The 22,580-nt window shown below is 39.8% G+C and overlaps 1 protein-coding gene across 2 annotated transcripts in view; it reads left to right on the forward strand.

The window, feature by feature from the left end:
- PAX3 (paired box 3) overlaps nucleotides 1–22,580 on the forward strand; it is a 91,360-nt gene that overhangs the window by 58,971 nt on the left and 9,809 nt on the right. For both annotated transcript variants that reach the window (XM_054586134.1, XM_054586135.1), the window contains exons 5-7: nucleotides 3,460–3,665; nucleotides 12,978–13,143; nucleotides 13,985–14,199. In XM_054586134.1, the coding sequence (XP_054442109.1) occupies nucleotides 3,460–3,665; nucleotides 12,978–13,143; nucleotides 13,985–14,199 (587 nt within the window). The remainder of the gene's footprint in view (nucleotides 1–3,459; nucleotides 3,666–12,977; nucleotides 13,144–13,984; nucleotides 14,200–22,580) is intronic.

Genomic DNA, 22,580 nt, shown 5'->3' on the forward strand with positions numbered 1-22,580 from the left:
TGATTCAAATTCAGACTTTGATTTCTGTATACAAGGAATTTTATTTTTATTGAGTGATATAAGAATGTAGTATTTCCATCTTAAGAAATAGCTAGTAATTCTTAGTTGGTAGCTTAATCTTGGGTTGCTGACTTAGCATATTTTTAAAGCCCACATCCTTTTGGGGTTTACAGATAGGGAAAAGTTAGAATTAACGTGCAAAATTGTGGCTTCATATTGCTAAAAATGATCAGTTGGTTCAGATAATTTCCCCCAGAAAAAATTAGGAAAATCATTTCCTCTGTGACTTTTGAAATGATGTTATAGGGAGGCTTTCCTAATTAGAAGCAACCTTTTGGATTGCTTTTGAGTAAACAGCCTAGAAATAAAAGTAGTGATTAGTTAGCTCCTTAAAGAAAATTTAGTTTTTGGCTGTAAAGGCTGTCGTATTGAACTCTTATATAGTCTGAATCTTTTAAATCCCCAGCTGCTGTTGGTTCTTTATCTTTCTTAAAATCATAATCTTTTTTGGAAAAAAAAGATAATTATTCCCCTCAAAAATGCAAGTATGCAAATACTTGTGAGAATTTCCAGATAATTTTAGAATACTCACAGACCCCCAACGTTCATGTAAAAAGATGTCGGGAGACTCATATGAGCAGAATATCCATCTAGGAATATAAGGATGATCGAGAACTCAGCGTTAGTTCAAAACTTAAAGTCTACCTGGCACACTCATTTATTCAACATGTATTTACTGAGCACCTACTATGTTCCTGCAGTGAACAAGGCAGAGAAAAACCTTATGCCCCCAGAGTTTATATTCTGGGGGATGTTTATTGTTAAGGTGAAACACAGTGGTCTTGACCCTCAGAATTAGCTCTTGCTGGTCTAAGGATCCCCCTTTCTGCGGGAAGCAGAGATGATTTTGATTAATTGACCTGACAGTGCATGACACATCATATTTACTTGGGAGGATTTAATAACCCCTGAGACTCCCAAAGGAAACACGAAAATTTCCACACACTATTACCCTAATGGGGTCATGGCAAGAGAAAGTACAAACCAAGATTTAAAGTTCTAACAGGCAGAGGAAGCCTTTGGTCAGTCCTTTCACCTGATTTCATGATGGACAGAAAAGTCAGGGCATCCTCGGCCAGAAGCATAAAAGGAAAACATTTTATGGGAATTTATTGTCCTCTGAGAGAAATAAGTAGTTTGTTGCTTGGGGGCATCTATTACTTAAAATTTAAACAACTATATGTGGAAGCAATTTTTTTTTGATAAATTGTGACAAGAAATATTTTCTGTATTTGGGAATTTTGAGAAGGAAGAGAATAATTAATCTAGAATATTCTATAGAGGTGGTTCTCAGGATGTCATCCAGGACCAGTAAAATTAGCATCAGTCCCCTGGGAATGTGATAAAAATGCAAATTCTCAGACCTACAGATCAGAAACTGTGGCGGCTAGACACTGGTCTGTGTGCTACCCAGCTCTTCAGGTGGCTGTGATACTCCAAAAGTTTGAGGACCACTGCTCTACAACTAGGCACATATTATTGATTTTAAAATTTGGCTCATATTTATTAAATATTTACTCATGTCAAGTTGGGAGCTTTTGAAGTATATGGTGCAATGCACAGCACCTTTCTTTGTATGTGAATACTCCTTTAAAATATCCCCATACTTAAGGAAAATCTATTTTCTTGTTTAAAATTAATGCTAAAAAAGTCCTAAAAGAGTTAATTTATATTAAATTAGACCATTTTATATTAAGTTAGATAACAGAATTGAAAAACCTAGCACAATGTCTAACACACAGTAGATGCCTCATATGTTATAGCTCTCTCACTTTTATGCACAAGTTATTTACTTTTTAAAATTTATCATGTATATATTAACTCATTCCATCAGTTTCAGTATTTGAATATAAATAAAATGTAGAAGTGTTAAAATATTAAAAAACAAAATTAAATTCATGGGGTATTTTGGACCTTCATCCTTTTGGGCAGCATATACATTACACTGAAGTAGGACGAAAGTTTTGATTTCTGTAAGGCAGAGTTTAGTTTGAGCTGAAGATCAAAGGATTAGCAGTGCAGCAGACAATTGCATTTTCACATTGCTTCTAGCAGTCACCTTCATTTCCCCAGGTTCTACCCGTCTGAGGGTGCAAATGAGTTACCTTGACATTGACGTTAATCATCTACAATTTTCTGGCTTTCCTTCCTCATTTGCTGAGAGCACACTTCAGCCCCTTCCCCAGAGGGACCTCCGGTTATTCGGGGAGTTTTCAGAGCCCATTTGAATGTGTTTGGGGCCAGGCTGCTCAGGCTTCTGTACTGTATATACTTGGAGTCTATGGCCTGGTTGCCTCCTGATGGCCCCCTGCCATTGACCCCGTGCCCAGGGCTCTGGCTGGGAGCTGCTCTCCCGCTCAGAGCCCTGTGTCTGGTGCCCCCTCAGAACTCAGAACCCTCTAGAGACCAATAGGTGCTCTGCTCTTGTCACAGCTCACAGACACCATATTGTATCATTAACTCCAATTTCAATCTAATTTCCCGGCACCTCCTCATCTTTCCTAGGTACAGATTTGGAAGCCTTCTTCCCAGATGCATATTAATACAGGCAAATTCAGGCTTTGGTGGGGAGGGGACCACAGCAGGGCTGGCTTCAGGGACCTACCTACTAGGCAGTTGCCTCAGGCCCCTCGCTCAGAAGGACCCTGTGCTTGGCTTTACACTCTGTTGTTTTTATCTTGAAATTTTTGAACACAGGGTCCTGCATTTTTACTTTGCACTGAATTCCTCAAACGAGGCAGCTGCCTACCCAGTCAGCCAAGACCCAGACTCTGAACTTGGGTTTAGGGACCGTTTATCAGACGATGCCTCTTCTTCCTGAATTTAGTCTTCAGATTCACATGACCAGTTTCTAAATTCCCCTTGACACATTTCCCAATATTTGGTAATGAGATATTCAAACATGATTTTCCTTAGAGAGGTAGAGTCTATAAATTTATAGGAATCCTGCAGTGGTTTATTAGTGTTGCTTTTTTTGACACTGCGTTGATTTTTGATTATTTATTTAAGAAGGCACTTTTGTTAACAGATTTTCTGGTGTTAAAGTTGGTGAAAGTTTATCTGGAACCAAATTAAATGTGATTCATTCATTAAACGTTAAGTAAATTATCCATTAAATGCTAAGGATGAGGATCATAAAAATGGAGTAAGCCCTGTCCCTGTTTTTAAGAGCTCATAACGGACCTAGAATGACAGATGCAGAGAACCAATATTTCTGCCTGGGGAGCCTGCGGACAGGGTGGAGGGGACATGAAGTACCATTTCATAATATGATACTGCAAGGAGGGGCTTGGTGTCCATGAGAGACAATGTACCACAGACTGGAATCTGAATCATGACGGCTGTTCAGACGTGTTTTATGATTCACATTTTACCACTTTTTTTCCCCTGTACTCTTAGCCTCAGCACCCCAGTCGGATGAAGGCTCTGACATTGACTCTGAACCTGATTTGCCACTGAAGAGGAAACAGCGTAGAAGCCGAACCACCTTCACAGCAGAACAGCTTGAAGAACTAGAGCGTGCTTTTGAGAGAACCCACTATCCTGATATTTACACCAGGGAGGAACTGGCACAGAGGGCGAAGCTCACCGAGGCCCGAGTGCAGGTACTGACAACCGCAGGCTCCATCCTGCCTCTCAGTCCAGCCAGGGAACAAAAAAAAAAGGATCTTCTTCAAAGCAGGCTTTAAAGCAAGACAATAGCTATATAAGCAATGGCATTTTGTGAATTGTAGACTCTAGCATTATAAAGTTTCTTCTTATCTCTCTAATTCCTTTTCTTTATATTTTGCTTTGTCATGATGATGATGTCATGACCTCTTTTGTCCTTTTATTTGCATTTGTCTGATTTGACTTCCACTCCCCTATCTCTTTTGTTTTAGGTATGTCCATTTAGCAGTATCTTACTTTGCTAACCAGTCAGAAAAAATTTTTTTTCTTAATAGGTTGATAAGTCCAATTAAATTTATGATGGATATGATGGATACATTTGACTTCTGTTATGTTGTTTGATACAAGTATTGTATTTTATGTGTATAATTTTTTTTATTTTTTAAAGATTTTATTTATTTATTTTTAGAGAGTGGAAGGGAGAGAGAAAGAGAGGGAGAGAAACATCAATGTGTGGTTGCCTCTTGCGCACCCAGGCATGTGCCCTGCCTTGTAAACAAACCAGCGACCCTTTGGTTCACAGGCTGGCGCTCAATCCACTGAGCCACACCAGCCAGGGCATATGTATAGGTTTTAAAATGTGATCTATTGTATTTGCTCTATTTGACTTCTTGGTGTTTTTTGGTATTTATGAAAATGTGCATTCTTATTTTAGAATTTGGTTATTAATAAGTAGGAGAATATGATGGCCTTAGGTGTAACACACAGAAGCGTGTCAATTCATGTTTTCGCTCATCATTTCAGGGACCCTCATTGTGTACCGGTCATTACATGGACTTTGGGGGTGCTACACAGATAATAGCGAACCAATTGTGAGTGGTTCTTCTGTGCCAGATACTGCTCGAGGTGCTTTCTGTGAATTAACCTATTTACTTGTTATTTAAAACCCTAGGTTGGTACTATTATTATCCCCAATTTACTTATAAGATTATTTAAATAATTACCCAAAGTTACATCACTTGTAAGTGATAAAGGTAATTGAACTCCATACATTTCCTCTCTATGACCTTTCTGTTATGAAGATGTGCCAAGGTATGTAAGATAAAAATCCCTTCCGTTAAGGGATTTATTGTCTAGAAGCAGTTCAAATAACTATACTATTTTAAGAAAATTTGAATTACCTTTTGAACTGTTAGCTGTGCAGTTGACCCTTGAACAACATTGAAGTTGGTGGTGCTGAGTCATGAATAGTTGAAAATCTGTACATAACTCTTGACTCCTGAAAAATTTAGTTTGCTTCGGTACCCATGGGGATTGGTTCCAGAGTGCCCTGTAGATACAAAAATACGAGTATGCTCAAGTCCTCTGCATCCACAAACTGCCAGCTCTGGATTGAAAACACCACAGTATTTACTGAAAAAAATCAGGATGTAAGTGGATCCATGCAGTTCAAACCTGTGTTGTTCAAGAGTCAACCGTACTCTGAACTCTCTGGAAAAGGCTTCTGGCGGGGGGAATATGTTTCTGTTGAGTGGTAGAATAATGTTTTCATCATTAGTGATGAACTTTCCCCTTAATGCATTGTTTGAAAGATTGTAAATGCCTTGCAGGGGGGTCTAGCCTGCGGCCCATGGGCCTCTGTGGCCCAGAATGGCTGTGAATGTGGCCCAACGCAAAACTGTAAATTTACTTAAAACATTATGAGATTTTTTTTTGTGATTACACGTCACAGTGTATTTAATGCGTGGCCCAAGGCAACTCTTTTTCCAGTGGGGCCCAGAGATGCCAAAAGGTTGGACACTCCTGTTAGGGTATCCTGGAAATTCTTACTATCCCAGAAGTTAAGTTACCTTATTTGGAAATGTTGTGTTATTCCCAGACACTGAACTTGTATAGTCAAAATGAGGTTGGAAACTCAGCAGTGAACTTAGTCAGCTGATGTGGTCTCTAAAGCGATCAATGCTTTCTTGTATGCAGGTAATCATCTCTGCTATTGGAGAGTTTTATAGCAACAACCTCTTCCAGGCTGCAGAGTCTAGTCTTGTCTTATTCAAGGGGACTTGTCTTATTCAATTTAACTTTTCATATGATCATCATGGTGCTAGGAAAGGCAAGGGATGCTAAGGTGAATTAAGATGAGACTTTTAAGGAGCTATAGTTAATATGGGTAATAAAGTAAACAAACAAATAATATTAAAAACAAAGCAGATAAACACCATAAGAAAGAGAAAATGTAGTGGGAGTTGAGAACAGGAAAGGATGAGCTCTTTGTGGAATAAACAAGAGAGGCTCATAGAGAAGGAAGATTTGAGATGGACTTTTGAGGTGAAATAGTTATTCCTTTGACGGGCTAGGTGTGAAGAATGATACGAGCAAAAGCACAGAGTTGGAAGCATGTGAGTTACAGATCAGGTGACTCTTCATTTTCACTCACATTGAGGGACCAGTGAATAGTTCAGTTTGGTTGGATGGTAAGGAGTGGTAGGTGGCAGGAAGGAATATGGCTGGAAATCTAGGCTGAGGACATCCTGGTGAAGGCTTGGCTTTCAGGCTAGCAAACTGACACTTGACGTGATAGACTGGGGAGGCTGTGGGTATGAAACAGTCAGTGGCAATGTGATGGGAAAGGAAAGGAGGGTGGAGAGAGGTATTCAGAGGTGGAATGCAGGCAACTGATTGCGATAGCAGGGGGCGGGTGGAAGGGTAAGTGAAGGCAAGAGTCACTGATACACCAGGTTTATAGTGTATGTGTTTCCAGTTGGTACTATTCAGCCTCTCTTGCTGTTAGATTGGAATACAGAGTTCCTTCCCAGAAATGACCACCTCTAACCACACATCATGATAATATGTATATATAAGTATTATATTATTACATAATGATACATGGTATACAGGATATAATATATATAACAGCGCTATAATTATTATATACATCAAATCTATTTTGTTTTCATTATAGTTCTATGATTACCTAGTTTCAATTCCTCCGTTCTTCAGCAAACCTTTATTGAGTGCCCACTATATTCTAGGGTTTGGTCCTTATTCTCCAGGCCTGGCCTTCAGATAGGTCACATATAAGCTCTGAATTCAGAGTCAAAAAATAAACATTGATTTTTAAAGAGATCAAGCAAAGTGAGTGATGGAAAACTGAAAAGAGTGTTCAGTGTTGCTCTGTTTCCTTCTTGCCTTTGGCAAAGACAAGGATGGGGACAGAGTAAATCACAAGCCTGTGTGGCTCGTACAGTGCCTGGTATTTGCGTCTGGCTCAGTGAATGTCAAAGGAGAGTAAGAATGGCCCATTAACTTCCAGAGGACATGGGATCAGACCAATAAAGAGTGGTTCATATTTTTCTGTACAGTGACCTCCTCTCCAAAGCAGGGCCCTCATTAACTTAACAGCTGTCCTAATGTGGCTTTAACCCGGTGACTCTTTACATTCCTTATGGCTTCATTAGTTCCCTTGAGACACATCATGTCCTGCACCACAGCTATGATCTACAGCCTAACAAATTCCCTACAACACCCAGCATATGGATCTTTTACTTAACCCAGCAGGAAAAAGAAGGGAGTAGTTAATCACTGATTAAAATGCCAGAACAAAATCCTTTAGTTTTTAGAAGGATCTGGGAAAGCAGTAGCAAAGTGAGCTCAGTTTGAGTGATAGCCAGTAAGTGTGAGTTAGTTTAATTTGGGGCACCTGGGAAAACCAAACACCAAACAGGAAAAAAAAAAACAAACCCCAAAACCCAACCCCAACCCAAACACTTTCCCTTTTCCCCTGAGGAAAAATATTTCTAAACTCTTCTAGATAGAGATGAGACTAAAGCTATAATAACTTAAGCCTTTGTCAGTATTTCATAAAAATTTGTTTGGACAGTAGTTATGTTGTGTTTATCATAGCCAACTCTGAGAACACGAGCTAAGAATTGTTGTATACCAAAGACTGATTTGCCTAATATACTTCCTGGGTAGCTGTTATTTTGGAAATAATGGCAAGCATTAGAGTTTCGTGGGGAAGAATGACTTACAAATATTTATGATGTGCAAAAGTTTTAGTAAATATTTCATCTAAGAACTCTACGAAGCAGGCAGAAATCATTCTCTATTACCACCAAGATAATAGAAGACAGGAAAGGAAGTTGCTTGTAGAAACAGCATTTAACTAGAAGTCAGAAGATGTGGGCTTTGGTCTCAGCTTGTCAAAAGCATTTTGTTGAGCAACACACTTAATTCTGTTATGATCTGGGTGTGCTTCAGATTTTTTTTTTAAGTTTTGAAATTTGAGGTAGATTAGATGAGAGGATCTCTATCTGGGTCTGTGGACAACCAAGAAAATCATGGATGACTTCAGGAGACTTGAGATTTGCACACAAAAATTTGTGACTTTGTTTCTCTTCACTCCTTCTCCTTTTCCTTCTCTCCTTCCCTCTCCTTCTCCTCCTCCTCCTCTCCTTTCTTCTCTCTGTCCCTCCCCTGTGTGTGTGTGTGTGTGTGTGTGTGTGTGTGTGTGTGTGTAGGGCATTAACTAGGAAGAGGGCCTCTAGCTTTTATCATATTCTCAAATAATATCTCCCACTGTTCCATCCCCAAGTTAAAAAAATACTGGGATGGTCCTGACTGGTGAGGCTCAGTTGGTTGGACGTCATCCTGCAAAGTGAAAGATTGCTGGTTTTCTCGTCAGGGTACTTGCCTGGGTTTTGGGTCAGTCCCCAGTATGTGCAAGAGGCAACTGATTGATGTTTCTTTCTCACACTGATGTTTCTCTCCCTCTTCTCCTTTCCTCTCTGTTGAAGAGTAAATAAAATCTTAAAACAATAACAACAACAACAAAACTCCTGGAATCCATGATCTTTAAGGACCTTGGTAGCATCAGTAATTTGGAGTTCTCAGGGAAGCCCAATGGTGATTTAAAGCCATCTAACAGATCTGTATAGTTCAGAAGTTAAGATAGGGATGGAATAGTTGACCCTAAACTTCATAGTGAAGCAAAAATATGGTCATCCTGGTACTCACTGCATATGTGCAGTGTTGGAATATATGAGATGCACCTGAGGATGCTTTCAGGTGTGTCCATGGTCCTCTGATGCTCGTGGAGAGCATGGTGTTTCTCCCTCAACCTCTTGTTCATCCTCTCCCCAACCTGCTGACCACACAGTGGTCAAAGCTTTATGGTCGCAATGACAGAGCTGGGAGAGTGTGGTCTGGGAAGGGAGACGGGGTGGAGAGAATGGGAAGATCTAGGGGAATTCACCTACTAGGAAAGCCCTGTATTTGACATTGTAGTTTTGGACAAGATGAGAAATCTAGTGTTTAATCAAGCATTTTATAATCTTGTTATGAATTCTCTTTCTAAGGATTACATACTGCATTCTTTTCCCATTTTTCAAATTGCATGTGAAATAACCCATCTGAAATAATGTAAGTTAGACTGCCTTAGAGGACCACACCGAATTTGTGAACCAGTAATTTATGCATGGGGAAAATTAGGCTTACACCATGGGACGGACAATTAGCACTAATCCATGAAACTTGGAAGCAAATTTGACCTACGTCTCCACTCCAGCCAAACTGGCTTTCAATGATTTGAGGTGTTATTTGGACACTTTTCTGTTTGCTCATGGGCATAAAAGGCTTTGGCTGTAGACCACAAGGCTGTAAAACCTTGTAGAGCAAGGCTTTAATTCGTGTATTTCTTAGAGGTGGCAATGAGACATTTTGTTTAATGACAAACATTTATGGAACACTTCATATCTCTTAGGTATTCCTTTAAGGGCTTTGATTATACTGTGTTATCTAATTGTCACAACAGTCTTGTAAACATTTTTTTTTATTCCTCCATTTAGCAGATTAAAAAGAATCCCACGGATAGTAAGCAAATTGTTCAAGGTTGCAGAGGTAGTAAGTGGGGAAGCTGTAAGTCAACTTTTCCCTGGTTTGTGTTGCACCCATAGGAATAAAAAGTATTACTGTATCTTTCAAGTACTAAGTTTTTTTTCCACCTTATATTATTGAGGGTCTGAACAAGTTGGTTACTTATTTTACTCATGAGGAGAAAAATTGATGAACATGTTTGTTTTCTTTTGTGATTCATTATCTTTATCCCCCCAGTTACTTTGATGTTATGGGGACCTTTCAGTCAATTTAAATTTTGCTTCAAAAAAAAAAAAAAAGAAATCACTGGACCTTGTATTACTTCAGAAATGGACATAAACCTTATTTCCAAAAGACATGGACATAGCTTTGTGGAAGAACTCTGCCATGAGACAGACAAGTAGGGAGAGATCCGGGGGGCAGCTGAAAATGAATCAGGCTGCAGGTCATCACCTGAGGCAAAAACCTCAAGAGAATGTCTCTCAGAGAAAGATGGGTGGTAACGGTCCCCCAGGATAATAGTGGTTGGCCAGTTTGGGTATTTAAAATGAGGGTTATTTTTAAGGGCAACTTTTTATGTCTGTTAAAAGTAGAAGACTTGTCTTTTATATGTTTCAAAGTATAAAGAAGGCAGAGACCGTTTTCCAGTTTTCAACTTCAGTGTACTTTCCTTTTGGTGCTTCTTCTGGCAGGCTCCGCTGGCCCTAGGAGAGGCTGAAGGCCGCCCGTGGCAAGATGATAATGAATTCGGTTCAATGCCCTGAGATAGACCCGTCCTCAGTACTCCCTGGCTCTCTCAGGAACAGCCCTCTGGATTTGTTTAGCCCCAAATTTAAAGAACATTTAAATCCCTTCCTTTAGCAAACTCTTAAACCTCCTGTTGAAGTTTCCCTTTTTTTCAGTAAATATTTACTTCCCTATAATGTCTCTTCATCTTTTATTGTACTATTGACATAAGAACATTTAAATCCAACTCCTGGATTCATTGGTGGGTTCACTCAATGTCTTCAACATTTTTTGTATCGTTTTGGGAAAACAAAAACAAAGCCCCCAAACGCTTATACCTCTCATCTTTCGGATTTGATCATTTGAAGTTATTTGTAGGAAATTTTGATGTTTTGTTTCATTTATTATTTGAGGAAATACATTATTGATTTAAATATCAGGCTATGGAGGAGTTCGAATAAAATTAAATTAAAAGTAGGGTAAGTTGATGGAGTGATCAAGCATGGCCATCCACTGGATAAATCAAATGTGGTTTATTTAGCTAAAGGGTACAGAGGGAAGTTGGCATAGAGAGATTGGCACCATGCTCTGACCATGACAGAAGCTCAAGGTTCTGGGGTCTCCATAATATATCCCACCGGTACAGTTGAGAATAGTATGTCTGAATGAGTGAAGTCACATCAGCACTTTTGGAAATTCAACTCTTCTCCTAGCCTAGTACATAAAGCTAGAAATCCACTGCATGTAGGTTAGTCCTGATAAGCGTGGGAGGTCATTTCACCTGAGCCAGGTAGCCTTGTTAATCTCAGAGTTTTACCGTGTAAAATAAGACCACAGTTTGTGGTATAGTGCAGTGCACTCAGGCATGGATGCGCCCCTAATCCCTCACCTTCAGCCTCCTCAGACTAACATAGCTTGTTCCAAACACTTCTCTGAAAACAGTTCCTTTACCCTGATGCCTCAGGGAGTCGTAGCAACAGATGTTTAGATTTGCAGCGAGAAAACACAACTGATGTTCCCCTCAAATGGAACGCTGTTCATGGTTCTATTATCCTAGGTGGCAATTTATTAAGTTAAGTACAATTCTAATTCAATTACGAATCGACATGGGAAAATATTGGCTTACCTTTTTTTGTTGTTGTTGTTGGAAACCTAAGGAGTATTAAATGTTAGTGTTTTGAGAATGTTCAAACAGCTCTCGTTCACCATATCTTGCCACACACCCAGCGAAGATTGAACTCTTTCAGAGCTTGGGCGATAAACAAAAGCTTAAGCAGGCGCCTTGGCAAAATATTTGTTTTATTGGACTTTCGTGCTCCAGAAAGGAGGAATTCCCCTCTCCACTCTTTTTACAATTTTACAACTTAGAAAATTACTAATAAGTTGTATAATTGTTAACTTTGTTTTCTTAGAGTTGGTCTTCTCTTTTCTGAGAACATTGTCTCTTGCACTATCACCTCCATTTGGTGTCACTTCCTGTTAAAATCATACCCAGGCTTTAAAATGACTTGAAACTATCTCCACTCTAAACTTTTCCTGATTCTCTGCCTTTCCAAATGTGAAGCTTCTAACTCTAGTGAGCCATTATTTTGGCTTCCTTGATGACTCTGAATTCCATAAGAACAAGACTATAAGCCAGTGGAGGGCAGGGCTCCTGTCTTTTCATGCCATTCACCCCTTTTATCCCTCTGAGGCCAGGCTTCCTCCATATTACATTTTCAATGACCTTTCAATACAGGGATTAGTAGATCTTTAATTGGTGAAATACTCTTTCATTCTGGGGGCAAAACACACGTACTCTCTAGAAGGATCATTTAAAGTTCTACGTTGAAACTCTGCATGTGTAAGAGTTGGGCAATACATGGGTCCCATTAAACACTTTATATTATGATTTCTCAATATTTTAGAAGTTCAGCTATATTTCTTGCTCCTACTATTTCCCTCTACTGACTCAGACAACGTACTTGGGTGTTCAGTTCCTTGAAGGCATTTTATTATATTACATCAAGTTTTTCTGAATGTACCTGGTTAACATAGTGCTTGGCACAGAATATTATAGGTGCTTTAAAGCTGTTGTTGAAATAAATAATAAACTAATTATTTAAGGGATCTCCTTAGATTACATGCTCTCATTTCTTGAAATACTTACCTCTTTGGCACTTATTTTCAATACGATTAGTACGTCTCACACTCTGAAAGAGATGGTAAAATGGCTTCATTTAGCCTCTTGGTCAATTCACATGACTATCCAGGAGCTATGCCCATCCATAATGACCACAGAAGTATGGAGATAATCTGATAAGAATATAAGACACGAGGGGTACTGTAGTTGGCAAGTACACATTAGGACGTATGTTGTGGGGGTCAGAGGCTCAGGGGTCCTCCCTAGAACACATGAAGGTGGGACGGTGTTGGTGGTACCAGTGGGGAGTCTCTGTTGTTCCCCCTCCTGCTCAGCCATCCCTGCCCATGGTCACCCCTGGGCTTGCGGGGGGCTCTGCGAGCCCACGGAAGTCCCCGGAAGCCTCTCTGCGACCCCTGACATTTAACTTGCCTTTCTCCCCTGACAATACAACACAGAGGGCAGAGAGTTCTTTCTTCCATTTGCCCTGTCAATAAGGGGCCTTTAATCTGTCTTAGCATGAAAAATTCATTAAGAGTGTACTATTATTTCATCAGTGAAATCCTCAAATTTTAAATTAAATCCATAGGTCTGGTTTAGCAACCGCCGTGCAAGATGGAGGAAACAAGCTGGGGCCAATCAACTGATGGCTTTCAACCATCTCATTCCGGGCGGCTTCCCTCCCACCGCCATGCCCACCTTGCCAACATACCAGCTGTCGGAGACCTCGTACCAGCCCACCGCTATTCCACAAGGTATGGAGGACGGGAGTCAAGGCCAAGTTAAAATAGAATTCCTGACAGCTTTCCCTGCTGCTGATTTTAAGGACGATGATGACATTGCTGCTGTTAGCGTGTTAATGACATTACATCAGGTTGCCCTGGACATACCAGTCACACTTCAGAAATAGTTTGTTCTAGGGCAAATCTGAATCTCTCTAGATAAATTGTGTTGTAATATAATCCTATTTCAGTGTTTGAGACCAAAACAAAAACAATGAAACTAAACAACCTTTCTAAAAATTTACGCAGTTTGCTTTTCTTTGGTTAAAAATTTGCCTCTACAGTGGTACTCCAGGGTGCCACTAACTGAAGTTCTGGGATGGGTACTAAGTGCAGTAGTAATCGAGGGACGGTAAGCTTTGATAAAGTTACTGTTTGCTGGCAAATCGAAGTGAGTAGGTAAATAAGACAGTATTAGTTTGGATTATGAAAGACAGCATTCCAGGCATTCCAGAACTAGACTATTGTACTAATGCTTAGGTGCCTTGAACGTATATTTGCTAAAGAAATTTGAGACTTGCAACTCTTACATTGGTTAATTCTTAGGCTGATTAATAACATTCCCTACTCAAATAGGTTTGTTAGCATTGTTAATGTGATTTCTGAATTCCTATTCTGGTTGAGTTTGCCATGAAATAAGCTATGTACTTGCACACATGTGCAGAGATATTGGCACGTCAAAAAGTGGCAGTTGAAAAGTGAACATTTGGTTGGACCAATCGATGTTCCCAATGGCTGGGTGACTGTGCACTTTTGCACTGAGCTTTCTGTGCCAACAAAGGAGCTTGGTGGCTGACCATCTTCTTCATTGCAGCCGTGTCAGATCCCAGCAGCACCGTTCACAGACCTCAGCCACTTCCCCCGAGCACCGTACACCAAAGCACTCTTCCTTCGAACCCGGACAGCAGCTCCGCCTATTGTCTCCCCAGCACCAGGCATGGATTTTCCAGCTATACAGACAGCTTTGTGCCTCCGTCTGGGCCCTCCAACCCCATGAACCCCGCCATTGGCAATGGCCTTTCACCTCAGGTCAGTCCCGTGTTTCCAGACAGACGATTTGCTGTGTACCAGAACCGAATAGTCAATTCCCCGAGGCAGTGGTATAATGAATTGCCAAATTTAAACCATAATGTATTCTTTATACAAGCCACATGATTTCAGTTTCCTAGTTTCCTTTCTCTCCAGCCTTCCTACAGGCTGTATCAAAAGTTGTAGCTTAAACTTAAAATTCAAGTGATTTATAACAGAATCATGAAGATTTTATGTTTCTACATAGTCGTCAAGGTGTTTGTCATCTCTACTCCTAGTTCTGGTCTTTGGGTAAGAAACTCACACATATTTTTAAAAAATGGTATTTGGTTAGCTGAGAGGGTTGTGAGCAAAAGCAACTAATAAAACACCAGATTTTATAAAACAATTGAGAGGAGGCAAACCAGTTGTTCAGGGAGAGAGCTGGTGACTACAGGCTTTGGGATAAATGACTCATAAATGCACGAATTACGAGAATTACAGCTCTTTGGGAATATAGAGATATTTGAATGTTGTAATTGTTTTTCTAATTTGCATTGGACTATGAGCTTTTCTTGAGAGATCATATTAATAAATTGCCTTGATAATTGCATGTCAGAGGGTTGGTTAAATTTCCTACATGTGGCATCTGTCTGAGGTTGACATTATTAGCAGTTGTTTAAATACAGATCACTTGATTTTATTAGAGAGCTCTTGGTCCAGGTGGTGAGGATATCTGCCTGCTAAAATTGGAGAGATGTCACAAAAGGGTAGCAATCTATAATTGCAATCGAGAATCTCTTTGGGGCTGAGAGTGAGAGTTTTAACAGCTTTATCTTTTCTTAACCCCCTTTTTCTTCTTGGTGGTTAGAAAAACAGAGAGAAGCTCAGAATGACACAAATGAAAAGTGAAAAGACAATTATAGTCAATTACACACTAATCACTGACTATCACCGCTGCCTAAGCACCAAGAGGGCATTCTAATAGGCAGAAAATGAGATTTTAATGGCACAAAGGGTGGCCAAAATAACGACTCATATATCTTTGCCTTCTTCGTTTTCTTCAACTTGTGGTTTGCATCTTGGGAGTGGGGTTCCTGGGCTCTGCACCACAGTGATAACTCTGAGCAGCTACAAAGTTCAAAGCTGTTGGAGTTGAAAAGAATGAATAGTAAAGGCAATGAAATAAACATTTCTGCCTCAAGGCAAAAGTTCATAAATCCTTTTTTTTTTTTTTTTGGTAACAGTAAATGTAATTAAGTTTCATAGATTCCTATACCACATTCTGGGATAAAAAAAATTAAGAGGTGGCTTTAAACCTCAGCCGAAAATAACAACATGAAAACAATGAACGTACTTCCTACAGGACTTTAGTACATTTAATTTCCAAGTGCTGGCATTTATGAATGTGATTTTGCATGAAAATGGTGAACTTATATTAATAGATGCATCTTTAAAATGCCCAGATTTATAGCATATAAACGTCTTCCACAGTTTAGAAGGAACATCAGAAGTAGTTATCCCTGCAGTTTTTCACATTAGTGGTTTTGGGCCATGAAAAAGCTTTTTATAAACATGATTTGGTTGAAAGTTTTAATGAAAGTAAACTTCAAGCCTAACCACTTCTGTAAGGTGAGACCCAGGGATCTCACGCCATTTCTTAGTGTTCAATCATAGTAAATATAACGACACAAATCTATATTCTATCAGTGAAACGGCTAGTTTTTTAAATAAGTGTATCACCTTGTATGGTCTAATAAGTGTATTTTATTACATTATACAAGCATTACAAAAGTGGAATTATTAGCACTTGATCCTGAAACTGTTAATCCTTGATTTTCAAGAAGCTTGGCTATGATTCCGGAGTTGGCAGGCGGGTGGGAATCATTCCAATAGCGAGCAATGGAAAGTTCCGCAGGCAATGTTTTCTGTATTTCTTTACTATGCTCTTACATATTATGTTAATGCCTTCCTTCAAGCATTGCAAATATTCAGGATATTTTGCATTTCTACCATACGTTTCTGCCTCAAACCACTGGTAGGAATCCATGTGGTCTCAGTTCTGGTAGCTTCCCCAAAGACTGAGCTAAGAGACAAATAATATGAAGCTTCTTATTTCCTCACGCGAAATTGAATGAAAGACAGTGAGTGAATCCGTATCTCATCAAGCATCTTTACAAAATGAGGGAGTAGAGCCCTTGGGAATTAGAACTCGGATTTCTATAGCTTCTGGGATTTATCACTCCCCAGGAACGCCTCTATTTGAGCGAAGGAAGGGGGCCTGCCCTATGTTTGATCGTCTGGATTTATTAAAATCTTATGAAGAAAATTGGAAGAGAAAAAGCCCACATCAAGCAGCCTGGTTTACCTGTAAACTAAGGTAGAGAAAGGGTAGAGGTGATCCTTTAGTCTTATTGCTGATTTTATAGAAGGGCTTCTTAATATAGGGGACTATATAATATTAAAATGAAATTAATCCTCCGATTACCATTTCTTCTTTTCCTTTCACTCTTTCACTTCCTTTGCTTCTATCTGGACGCCTACAATGCAGACATACCGACTGAGGCTCAGCATGGAGGCCACAGGGCTGACCGTGAGACAGTTGGGCCTGGACCCTGGGATTCTTGGCCTCTGGGCTTCAGTCACATTTTAAAATCATTTAGTAGTAACTAGTTTTCTAAACTTTTTGGGGTTCAGGTTAAATTATACTCTTTGTGCTAATACACTCCTTATATATGTATATATTTTTGCTTTATACACTTCTATTAATCTTCTAACTTCTACTAATAATCTGTATGCTTATTGTAGAAGATGGAAATATTTTTCTAAAGTGTTTTTAGAGGAGAAAAAAATAATTGCCCTGGGCAGCCACTGTTGATATTTTTGCCTGTTGCCTTCTAGCTCTCCCTTTAGGGTCTTACACTTTTTTAAAAAATATACCTGAGGTAGCAGTGAATATAACTTTGCATCTTGTCTTTTCTCTACCTTTATATTTCACCATAGACCTTTCACCACCTATTTATTTAAGTCAAATTGTCACTAAAGTTGTTTGAGTCATTACGATCCATTCGCTGTAGATATCTTCAGTGGAGGCTATTTGACATGTTAAAAATATTTGTGCATTTTATTTTTTTTCCCCTAGTGTCATTGAAATGGATGTATTATTTGCCATCCCAACTTGAGAATCATGAGTTAGAATGTGTGTAAACTTTTGTGCAAGGGTTTTTGTAGTTTCTTGTGAAGGTATTAATAGACACCATGACAGGCATATTGTTTCTCTGTATGTGTGGACTGCAGTTCCTTTTCTTTGGGGGTTTTTAACCTATCTGCCCCCTCAAGCAAAAATCCTTTTAAAGCGTGGGATCAAAGTCGTTAGCCAAGTGGTGTTTGTTAGGTGCCCTCAGTCCTTGTCTCAGCTTCAGGAGGAAGGGGTGTGTGAAGCAGGGTACTCAGGAAGGTCATACCTGTCCAGCTGCTGAGACGGGAACAGCAATGGACTGACATGTGTGTATGACATTATAAGTCTCAGAACACTGACAATTTTTAGAAACTTTGTTCATATCTTCTCTCAAGTTCTGAAAGGGTGTGTGTGCTGCTTAATTGCTGGCAAGTTTACCTTGTTCTGAGGAAGTCAGTAACTATATCTAGGGGACAGCCCCACTTAAATTTTGGGAAAACTGAGGCCAACATTAAAGAAATGACAGGGGAGTAATTGCCAGAGTTAAGAGCCTTATCCATCTCTCTTGAAGTTGTTACTAATTCTTCTAGAAACAGAAATTACACACTTTACTTGCTGAGGGAACACAGTATCCTAGAAAGTTCTCCATGGGCTCCAGCGCTGATGTTCAACCCAATTCCCGTAGGCAAGGCTGAAAGGCTCCAGGGAAGGAGTGTTTGGCTTCCCATTCCCTCAAAGACCGAACCTGTTGGTGGACTGGAGACTAGGTTCTCAGGGACGGGGGAGGGAGAGGGCGGGCTAACAACCTCAACATTTTCTGCGGCCTCTGAATTGTATTTCCTCTGAATGACATAACCCTTTTAGGAGACAGGGCATATGTAATGAATGACAAAACACCCTCTGAGAAGAAACCCATTCAGCTCCCTCTAGAGAGGGATTCTCCCGGCGGCAGCTGCCTTCTCGTAAAAGGGTGTGTTCTCTTGGTGTGAGACGATGGAGAAAGAGCACAGGGAAGCAGAGACCCTGCATGTTACCGGCACCTTCCTGCACGTGCAGGACAGAAAAAGGAACGTCGACTTGGAAGAGGGAGGGCCAAGGAAATACTACCACATGCTCAAGGCATGAGACTAATTAACATGTTCTTCTAATTAACTTTGTGAGAAACACTACCCTCACTGCTCCTCCACCTCCAAAACATACACATCCAAACCCGAGAAACAAGGCCTATGGCACGAACAACCTTTTATCATTTCATGCCCTGTCCCCACCCTACTTCTACAAACAGCACAGTTTTCGGTGACAACTTCTAATAATTTCTTGAGTGAGATACAGTATCAGTGGGTTACATGATTTCTAGGAAGCTTTTGGTTTTTATTGCTATGTAGTATACAAAAATGGGCCAACTTGGCTGCATTTAAGGTTCATCAACCATTGCAAATGATTCTTCAAATGTTTTGGGTTTGGTAAAACGTAAAACACATTTTGCCAAGCACTTTTCCTCCTTAATTTTTCAAACTGTGTATTTTAGGGAAAATTTGATCCATATGGTTTTGATTCATTTACTCATATCATTCACATTTTTTTTCTTACGGAGCCATTTGATATCCAAGAAGCTTTCTGAGCCTTTCTTACGTTCATTTTAAACATTTCCCTCCTTAAAAAGAGGAAGTCCTCTTTGCAACCTCAGAGGCCATAAATTTTGAGTCCTCTCTCAATTCAGCAACACTTAAAAATACATTTGGTATAAATCTGGATTATTATGAACATATTTTATGTTTACTGCAGATGGGCAGATTTTTGTTTCTGGTTTATGAGTGAAACAAATGACAAAATAAGAAAATAGGCTTAAATTACAAAAAAAAAAGTTTTGTTTTAGAGAATGTTTAACTGTTATTAATAAATCCCCATGGTAAGAGCTATGCTCAGAGGCCTCATTTGAAAGTTAGTCCAGGTCTTGGGTAAGATGTAATTGAATAACCAGTACACCTGTCCTATTTCATGGGTAATCTACTGAGGAAAGAAAAAAAAAATCTCATAAAGATTTGTGTGCCAGGCTTGAAAATGCTTGAATGTTTGCTCACCACTCAGCGACTCAAGAACAAAGAGTAGGTCTGCGGATCTCATCAAGTTTATCGACCATTCATCTGTTAAGTCTGGTTGAATCATCACAGCTTTGTGGGGATGAGGCTCGGTCTCAGAAATGAACTCAAGAAAGAGCGGGGAGATCTTTATATATTAACGAGACTGTGGTTAATGGCAGAGGACGCCAGGATCATCTTTTGTTCTTATTCACATTTCGCACAAGAAAACCTTTAACTCAACCACCCCTCCAGTTGCTTTTAAAGAATAATATTAAAATCGAGATTATTAGTGTGTAATGTATGTAAATTGCATATTTGGTGTCAGCTACGCCTATTAAGCAGCTTCTCCATTTCATGCATATATGTATTAGACTGTTGTGGTTCCATTTCAAATTAGATTTCAATTGCTCAGCACAGTTTCTTTTGACAAACATTTGTTAATCCTGAAACTTATTAGGGAGAAGCATTTGAGTGTTAATATGTGTACACAAAACTCAAGACTGCTTTTGATTTTGCTTGTCATTTTTTGGACCACACTGTTCACAATTATCTCAAATTCCTTAGCTGCCGGCAAGATGGTGGTTCTTTGTCCATGGGAGGAGTAAGGGCTTACTGCACAGCAGCTTGTTATGTGGATGCGGATAGTCTTTAAGAATGCTTGTGATAGGTACTTTTTGGTTTCATATCGGGAGGCAATCATTTTCTCTGTGGCGTGGTCATACCTTGACTATCTCTTGTGCGGTCGAAACATAAAAACAGTAAGATTTTCCCTGGTGGTAGGGCCAGCTCCTGGACATTTTTGGTCACACATTCAGAAGCTACCTGATGTCAGGCCAGCTGTTTTGTCCACTTCACACATGGGTTGCAGCTTCTGGGCGCTTGGCCTACTTTTATCATCGTGCAGAACCCAACACGCAGGTGGCCTGCCACCAACCACGGCCCAGCGGAGCCACTTCCTTACTGTCACACTTCCCAGAAGTTCATCTGTGGAAGAAAAGGAAATGATTTTGACTGAAGAGATCGATGGGGTGGCCAGCAGAGCTTGGGCAGAGAAACATTCCGGGCAACAAGGGCAGCCTGAGTTGCTTTCTGTTTCATTGCTAAAGCAGCTCATGAGCTCAAAGCCAAGGCTGCAGAAGCCTGTCATGCTGATGAAGGCTCAAGTTTGTGACCATAAAGGAGCTCATCTCAGCTATACTGGAATAACCATTGGCCATTTGCATGTTTCCATTCTGCCATATTAAGTTTTCGAGATGTTCTCTCGGCGATGAAAAGAGTGCTGCTAATCCATTTGTTGCGTTATTGCAGACTGTAATTGACTTGGTGCCATTGGTTTTCCCCTGAAGGGTGTGGTCACTGCCCCTAAAGAATACGGGGAGAGCCCTGGTTTATGTCAGCTGTAGCCACAGTCTCTTGAGTTAGTTACAGATTTGGAGAATTGTGAGAGAAACGACTACTTGGCCAAAATCTCCTTTTTAGAGAGAAGGAGGGAGCAGCAGCCAGTGATTGCATCTTACATCATGTCACTGAAATAAGCCACAAGAAAACCTTTCTTGCTGAATTAAAATTTTCTGGTGTCTGCTGAAATGATTTAAATAGAAACTCCATCAGCAACTTTCTCCCGTGCATTAGACAAATCAAATGCAACAACCCCATCGTTTTTAGGCCCATTTGAATTCCTTTAGCCCTTGAGGAGAAAAAATTGAATGTGATTGCTCGGTCCATAACTAAGCTACTAGAATAAAAGTTTTTCTTTGTACTCAATAATACACGGTAAAGCTGTGTTGGATTCTAGTGTGAGGCCAGTGGTCTGAATCAACCCTTTATATGGGGTTGGAATGCAATGTAAAGCTTTTAATTTATTACTGCATTTGCAAAATGGCAATATCTTCAGAAATCTGAATACTTGCATATTTATTCAATTAGGGGCTGAATGTGTGCTTTGTACTGCAGACATAGAAGACTGGATTCAGTCATTAGTTGTGTACTGTTTTTTTTGTTTTTTTTCTCCTCCCTAAAGAATCCGTCTCTGCAAAACAGTCTGGGTTCCATCAGAGGTGTATATTTTTCAATGTACAGCATAATATTTAAAAATTACTCATGACATTTCACTAGAGTTTAGTAAACTAGAATTTCGGCGATTAGTGATGGCATTGTCCCTGCTGATCTAGGGGAGAGATGGAAAATTGGGAGACCCTGGAGACAGTGTACTTTGTAGAATCACAAGTTGGCATTTCTACCTTCAAGGGAATATTTCTTGTGTGTGAGTTCACGGCGCAGCTAATCCTCAACGCTAAACTAATGAAGGAGGGAGGCATTATTTAAAGAAATCATTATCTTTTTTTCCCCCTCATATAATACTGACTCACTTTGTACTGGTTGCATTAAAAAATTGAATTAAACCTTTGCATCTGTTCTGAGATTTAAAAGCTCTTTATAGAGCTGATCCTCTTACTCATATGACTCCATGGAAAGGTTTCTAGTTCAATGTCAACCCTTCCGTAACTCTTCCAGGCAGAATTTCTTGTTTTAGCCTCTGTTGATGTCACAGTACTATATTCATACCTTGCTAAAACACATGCCACATTGTGTTATAAAGTAACCATTTCCTTTTCTGATGCTGGGCTACGAGGGCAGTGATTTTTAACCTTTTTTTTTTTTTTAATCTCAGGGCACATGTAAAGTAATTACTAAAATTCTGCAGCACACTACAAAATATATATTTTTTGCTGATCTGACAGAAAATAGGTATAATTTTGTTCACTCACACCAAATGGCGATTGTTGTATTGGCTGTTGTCATTTTTTAAAAATTTGACAATCTACGGGAAAAGAGGTCAGTGCTCCTGACTAAATAGTCAGGTAACGCATGTTTTAAAAATTCTTGTAGCGCACCTGTGTGCTGTGGCACACCTGTTGAAAATTGCTGCGCTGGAGGAGTGGTCCTAAGTCATAGTCATTTTTGAACACCCAGAAACCAGTGTCTCAGAAGCAAGGCCTGTTCCCCAAAGTGGACTCTTTGGGATGGCGGTTTGGGGGAAAATGAATTCGGAATCAATAATTTGGCAGATGTTGCAAATTATACCCCTTTGTCTTTCAGAGTCTCAGTACACATTAGCCCACTGCAGTCTCTGGCAAGACTGG

Source organism: Pteronotus mesoamericanus, unplaced genomic scaffold (genome assembly GCF_021234165.1).
Source record: "Pteronotus mesoamericanus isolate MK-2021 breed Mesoamerican mustached bat unplaced genomic scaffold, CSHL_Meso_final contig_90, whole genome shotgun sequence".
Taxonomy (NCBI): Eukaryota; Metazoa; Chordata; class Mammalia; order Chiroptera; family Mormoopidae; genus Pteronotus; species Pteronotus mesoamericanus.